Here is a 6,758-nt window from a genome sequence, read left to right as displayed (position 1 = left end):
GCGTTTGGTTTCAGCATTTTTCAGCGATTATCTTGGAAAAAAGATCGCAAGTCTAACGCTTGGTTTACCCCTCCCAATCTTTAAGGGGGGAAACCCTAGGAACGACGTTAGTCAGCTGGTCATTCGTTTACTTTAGAATACCAGTACAGTTTAATGGTCATTTTTTTTTTTTCAAACCCGCCGGGTTTGAAAAATAAAATAGGCCATTTTCACGAAACCTTTTGCCTCTGTTTTAAAACTAGTCCTCGGGCAAAACCTGTCATGTCAAAATGAGTCTGATATGCCCATAAATGCACCTGTAGGGGAACACATTTTAAGCGAATGGTTTCGCACGAAGACTCGTTTAGCTAACAAATAAAAAAGCCTAAGCCGTGTATTACACTGTGATAAAACACAACGGGCATTTGAGTACACGAGGGAAATTTAGAAGCGAAGTCAGATATGAAGTTTGGGCACACTGTTATGAAATATTATTAAACATTACTTCTCTGGCTAATATTCTACAGCTCTTAGAAGTTCTGTGCACGTAACTTTCTAATAGCAAACTACGCGCAGTTATCCAGAGTGTCAACAGTGGCGGTTCTAGGGGAGGGGGCCCGGGGAATGGGGGTCCCCCACCCCCTTATTTTGGGTAAAAAAAAGAAAAAATCACAGAAGGAAGAAAAACCGGCAGGGCAAGCTAAACAAAACCGCCGCCCCCCTCCCCCTCCCCCCTTGGCTCAAGGTCTGGATCCGCCACTGCTCTATACGTGTAAACGGGTCTAAGAAAATCATTAATTTTGGCATCCCGTCTTGATTTAGCGCGAATTTCTCAGCTACCTTTAATGGAAATTTTTGCATTGAGATAGGAGCATTGATATTCAGGCCGCTTTGAAAATGAAGCAGATAATAGAGGAACAGAACAAAAATCATAGTTAAGAGGAAGTTTAATGGTCTCATTTACAAAAACTCTACAGGCTTCATTCTACATTTAATTACTGCTTCTGGTTGAATATACTTCCAGTTTTCCACGGGCATCAAAAGACCATCAGCGTCTCAGTTACATTTGTATCTAAGCTGTTGCAAAGTGATAAAAAATGAATGATTAGTTTCATTTGAAAATCCATCACGAAACTGGGGGAATATGTTTCTTTCAGATCTCTCCAAAGAGAAGCAATTCTTCTAAAATCACAAGAGCAATAGTTATCCACAGAATATTTTGTTCTAACTAAACAAAACTGAAGTACACTACCGTCTCGGTTCTCCGTACAAGTCCATGAGCTCCGGCAGAAGTTCGATTTGGGATATTGGGTCGAGGAGGGAGGGAATCAGCTTATAGCTAGTAGTCGAAGATCCAGAATTCAAATTCTTACGAAGAACAATAACTTAAAACGTTCTCTGGTTAGGAACTTTTAAACGTAAGCCGTAGGCTTCCGGCCAGTCTCAAGCCTTTAAAAACTAAAATGTGAAAGCGGGAGATGACAAAAATATACAAAAAGAAAATGATCAAAATGTAAAAAGGGCAAAATAAGGAACAGATGCACTAAGTTAAAAGAATAGAGTGTTATTTTAGCAACGGCTTAGAGTTATTGTTTGCAGTCTACCAAAACTGTGATTTATAATCCTGTGGCGGGTTGTTCAAACCCCGATTAAGCTAACCCAGGATAAGCGAGAATTTTGATTGACTTTTGTAACTTTGCGGCGAGGTTTTCTGTTTACATTGTTTAGCCTTCTGTTTTGAGTTTGAATAATCTCAAACTACACGAAACATAAGCAGTGAAAAACAATTTTATAAGAACAAATTAATACTTAGGTTAACTTTTAATCCTGGGTTAGCATTAACCGGCTTTTGAATAACCCGACCCTAAAACGGAACTCCGGCGCCCCGAACGCGATACTCGTAGAAATTCTCCTGGTAAAGATAGCTAGCGGTAAAGCTCGTGGGCTCCCAAGTACGACGACGGCGGCAACGACGATATCGCGCAAAATAACGGCCATACTCCAGCTAATAGCGGAGCTCCTGCCCGCCGAAGGTACGCAAGGCGAGCTCCATCCCTTAGAAAATTTGGTAACCCATCAAGCCGAGAAAATTTGGTTATGATGTCACCGTACGAACTAACGAGCGAGCGAACGCCGTCCGTGCAGACTCGGGGGAGGGGAGGGGTGTCTCGAGGTAACCCGAACGGGAAGCAGAAAAATGCCATCTTTTCTTGGCGGGATTTTTAAAGAGAAGAAAACTCATTTCTATTTGTTATGTCAACGATAGCGGAGGTTGATCAAACGTTTTCAAGACAGGGTTTATTACTGCAGCAAAAAAGTTAAGAGAACAGCAGAAAGAAAGAATTAACAGGCAAAGAAGTAGCGAAGAAGATCGCCAAAGAGAGCGAGCCAGGGCTGGAGAAAGGAAGCGAAATAGTACGAAACAATGCCGTAAATTAGCGCGAGTCAGGGCTGGGAGGAAAGAGATGAAAATACCGAACAATGCCATGAAGCAGCGAGAACAAGGGCTATAGAAAGGAGGCGAAATACCCGAAAAATTGTTTCAGAAGACCGCAGAACTTCCCAAGTTAATTTCCGCGCCGAGATGTGCACTGAGCCGTGCAAGGCAAGTCACATGATTAATCAGGTGATCAACAAGAAATTTCAAGCAAAACAGTAAACACAGCGTAAAAAGTAGTTGATTTGCTTATCTATCGAAAGGATTAGTTTAATTCAGTCTTCACAACTTTTGTGGGAAGTTTCTGCCTGGAGGATTCACACTGAAGTGAATTGCCAAATTTCAGTAAGCGTTTCTTTGCTGTGGAAACATTCTATTGCGTTTTCCATAGAATTTATCAATTTTCTTCCACGAGATATGCTTATCTTCGACAGTTCATTAGGAGTTGTAAAGTCTTCCTGATTGAAACCATTCTGTGAGATATTTTATAAACTTCACCGTTTTAATTTCGCTTATCTCTAAATAATAACACTTGAGTCGCTTTGTCGAAGCCAGGTCGAAGCTGTTGTACACGTGAGTTGCATAGTATACAAATAGTTTTCAACATGGAAGGCAGTCAATGTAATCAATACAAATGATTATAATTAGATGATTATTAATTATCGGTTGTCTTGATTAATCGATGAAAATCAGTATTCACAATATAATTCAAATCCTCATACAGTGGAACCTCGATTTAACGAACCTCTATATAACAAAGTCCTTGGTATTACGAACGATATTCTTCGCCCTAGCAATAGTAAAATGTATGAAAACGTACCTCGATACAACGAAACCTCGTTGTAGCGAACATATTTTGCCAGTGCCAGTTGGCCCTTCATTATATCGAGGTTCTACTGTAATTGCAATCGATTATTTCGATTTTTATCGATCTTTCGATCTTAATTGGCAAGTCTCGGAAGACACTTTCAATTTTCTCTTGATCAGATAGCGAGCGTGTCAGGCTGGCTACATGCATAACTCTCGGGATAACTGAAAGAGATTGATCTCAGTCTATATAATGGTTGTCATACTGATAGAGGGAGCTGAAGTCAAAGGTTACTATAAATGTCGATTTACGACACCGGGGAAATAGCAAAAAGGTAGCTTTGGAGAGGCATAATTTTTCTGTTTGGGACATTGAAACACGACCCAATAAAAATAATGAAGAGTAGCTTAAGTTATAAGGTACGGTTTACAAATATTGAAAATCTACAATGCAATCTAAATAAATTTTGAAGAGTTAAAATGAAAAATTGTCTCAATTCAGTAAGCGATGGTGAGAGTTGTTGTCTAGCCTGTGTAGCTGGCAGGTTTGTTGAAAATCGATACTCACAACTCTCTTGATTATTGATTTTCATCGATTAGTTATTATCAATTATATTAAATGGAATTGATTCTATTGATTATTGGTTTTCATTGATTGGACACGACGGGACTGAGTTAGCAACACCTCCATATCCCAGGATTAACAGTTAACCGAAGTATAAATTTTCTTGTATAAGAATGTTTTCACTGCTTATGTTTTGTGTAGTTTTAGATTATTCAAGCTCAGTAGGCCAAACATTATAAACAGAAAACCTCACCGCCAAGTTAAAAAAAAAAATCAAATCAAAACTCTCACTTATCCTGGATTAGGTTAATCAGGCTTTTTACAACCCGGCCAAGGGGCTCTGCTTTAAGGCTTGGCTAAATCCATATATTATAACAATCTGCTATGAATAAATGAAAAATAAAAATTCCGATGAACTTAAAGAATTCTTACCTCCAAATACTTTTTTGTACCCTGGCAAGGATCGCCAAATACGCTGTTTGTTGCTTCCAAATAGCAATAGCTTCTTCCTTGGCACTTCTCTCTCACTGTACTTAATGACCCCGAAGCTCTGCAGTTTGTGTCTCTGGCCGGGTCTGGACAAATATGTCTTCCAGTGGTACGTCCGTAGTTCGCCGACAAGATGTCAATACTCGTTCCGTAGGGGCAATGGATTGAACCTGAACTCCTCTCGCAAATTCGCTTCAGTATGCCTCTGTTATAATTACGTAGGCACTTGTAATCTACCTGATCACAATTAAAAGGCAAAGCGAAAACAAAGCAGTTACATAATTGCAGTTTTCTAAAATTTGCTTTTTGCAAAACTTTTTCCTGCTTTCATCTTTGTTTTGCTTTCAGTACATGTAACGTTTGCTTCGTTATATATTGCCTCTGCAATCAGAAATATCTTACAAGTTTCGAAAATACGCGTCCTGGTATATGCTTGTCAAATAGGATCAAAATGTTGAAAAGTGACATTTATATGTCGAGTTGCTATATCTATGTTCAAATTACAACATATATCCAAATTGTAATATATCTATCCAAACGACAATTTATTCGTCCAAAATGTCAATAGATATATATATTCAATGCTGTGTCCATTGTCCATTTTGTGTATAACTTCACACACTTCTTCACATATTTGCAAACAGTTCGATGTATCTTTTTATAACTGTCTAATTTTTCGCGCGCTGATCGACTTATTTTTATCATCAGCAAGAGTACAGACGGATAAAATTTTAATTTATGGAAGCTTTCAAGTTCAGCTCTCAGCTGTCAAACTGTCAACTTTTTAACCAATGAGATTTTACGGACTTTCTTGCGTAGCCAATCAAAAAGCGAGAAAAGCTATTGACAACGTTCGCGTCATTTTGAATAAAATTCATGTATCTTTGCCGTTACGGCAAGTTTACGGCGTCTTTTCCCCCATTTATTCCCGGCATTTGACCATTTTGGTGTCTTGTTATTGTAAAAAACAAATTGACGTCAGTTATTTATGCGTCTGTCCTCTCATTGATGATAAATTTTGTCTTAACATTGTTTACTGAGGAGCCACTCACCTGCGGCTCGTGGTTCCACAGCCACTTTGACAATGTTATTACGCAATTTATCATCATTAAGAGGACAAACGAATAAAAAAACTGACGTCAATTTGTTAAATTGCACGCAGTTTTCCGGCAACACATATTTTTCGGTAAGTACTACATGTAAGTGTTCATGAATTGACTCGCATCCCGGCATGAGTGAGACTTCAAACAATATAGCAACATAACTGTTGATCCTGTTTGACAAGCATGCCCTGGGCTTACATTCAGTGTCAACTAAAAAGACTTTTTTGATTAGCCTATTTTCGGATGCAGAAGGAAGGGAACCTCATTATTGGACGGGACCTTGTATTTTGAAGATTGCCTTGGTTTACATTTGGATGCGACTTTGTGTCTCGAATTTTAAGGTGTACACAATATTGGCCGGGTTATTGTAGAATTATACACAGAACTGACCACCATGGTAATCGTCTTTAAATATAATGTTATGAAGCTCACAACGAATTCTACAATCGTTAAATGTGCATCAAGCCTGAAGATATGAAATGCAAAACAAACTGTACGAAAAACATCTTACAAGCAAAAGACGGTTACATCTTTCTTTACTCTACAGATAAGCTAATGAGCTTACATTCTAGGAGAAGCAATTATTGGAAAGATGTTTATTTCTAAGATTTGGGTAGCTTGGTTTCGAAGGCGGGGGGGGCTTACTTCCACACTTTTTACAGTGTTGCCACGGCATATCGAGCCTGCGTTGACCAAATACTCAGATCAAACAATGAAGCCTACCTCCAGATATTTTTGGGTACCGACACATGGGTCTCCAAAGGCGGAGTTTGTGACGTGCACAGTGCACCTATGTTGTCCTTCGCACTCATTCTCGACTACCCTCATGGAACTACCAGCATGGCAGTTAGTGTTTCCGCCACCCCCACACCGACTTGACGAAGAGCGTCCATATGACGCACTTATGACATAAATAAACCACGGGCTACAGTCTAATCGCATCGGTCCACTGTGTTCACATTTTATAGCAGTCCAGCGATATCCCTCTAAAATAGAGAACGCATGTTAGATGGTGCAAGATTCTATAAAGTAAGTTTGATTTACTGTCAGTTTGAGTTGTTAGTCCTAGCTCATCTGACGAAAAGGAGCTTAAAAAGACTTGGAACTTGGGCAGAGGCAGCTTCGGCTGTAAAGGAAAATGGTACCCCGGAGGCAGGGAACCTGCAGCCCAATTCTCTACTACACCTAATGACGATGAAATCTGACGACACTTACCCATCATTTTCCTTTCTTTCTATTGTTTCCTCGTCGCATGTCTGATTGAAAATGCGTCCTGATGCGCTCATATTTAACCAAATATATTCGTTTCGTTCATTCACAACAAAATTAAGATAAATTAGGTAAGACTATTTCAAGTTGTATAGACATAGACGGTGAC

At 39.3% G+C, this 6,758-nt stretch overlaps 1 protein-coding gene across 3 annotated transcripts in view; it reads right to left on the bottom strand.

Annotated features, from left to right (window-relative positions):
- Positions 1-458: 458 nt before the first annotated feature.
- The window catches only part of LOC145493431 (L-rhamnose-binding lectin CSL3-like), a 14,063-nt gene continuing 7,763 nt past the window's right edge, over positions 459-6,758 (bottom strand). For all 3 annotated transcript variants that reach the window (XM_081472910.1, XM_081472918.1, XM_081472902.1), the window contains exons 3-5: positions 6,104-6,366; positions 4,221-4,514; positions 459-1,056 (exon numbers count right to left, since the gene is read on the bottom strand). In XM_081472910.1, the coding sequence (XP_081329036.1) occupies positions 1,036-1,056; positions 4,221-4,514; positions 6,104-6,366 (578 nt within the window). In that variant the 3' untranslated portion in view covers positions 459-1,035. The remainder of the gene's footprint in view (positions 1,057-4,220; positions 4,515-6,103; positions 6,367-6,758) is intronic.

Source organism: Orbicella franksi, chromosome 1, assembly GCF_964199315.1.
Source record: "Orbicella franksi chromosome 1, jaOrbFran1.1, whole genome shotgun sequence".
Classification (NCBI taxonomy): Eukaryota; Metazoa; Cnidaria; class Anthozoa; order Scleractinia; family Merulinidae; genus Orbicella; species Orbicella franksi.
This window is presented reverse-complemented; position numbering and strand designations above follow the sequence as displayed.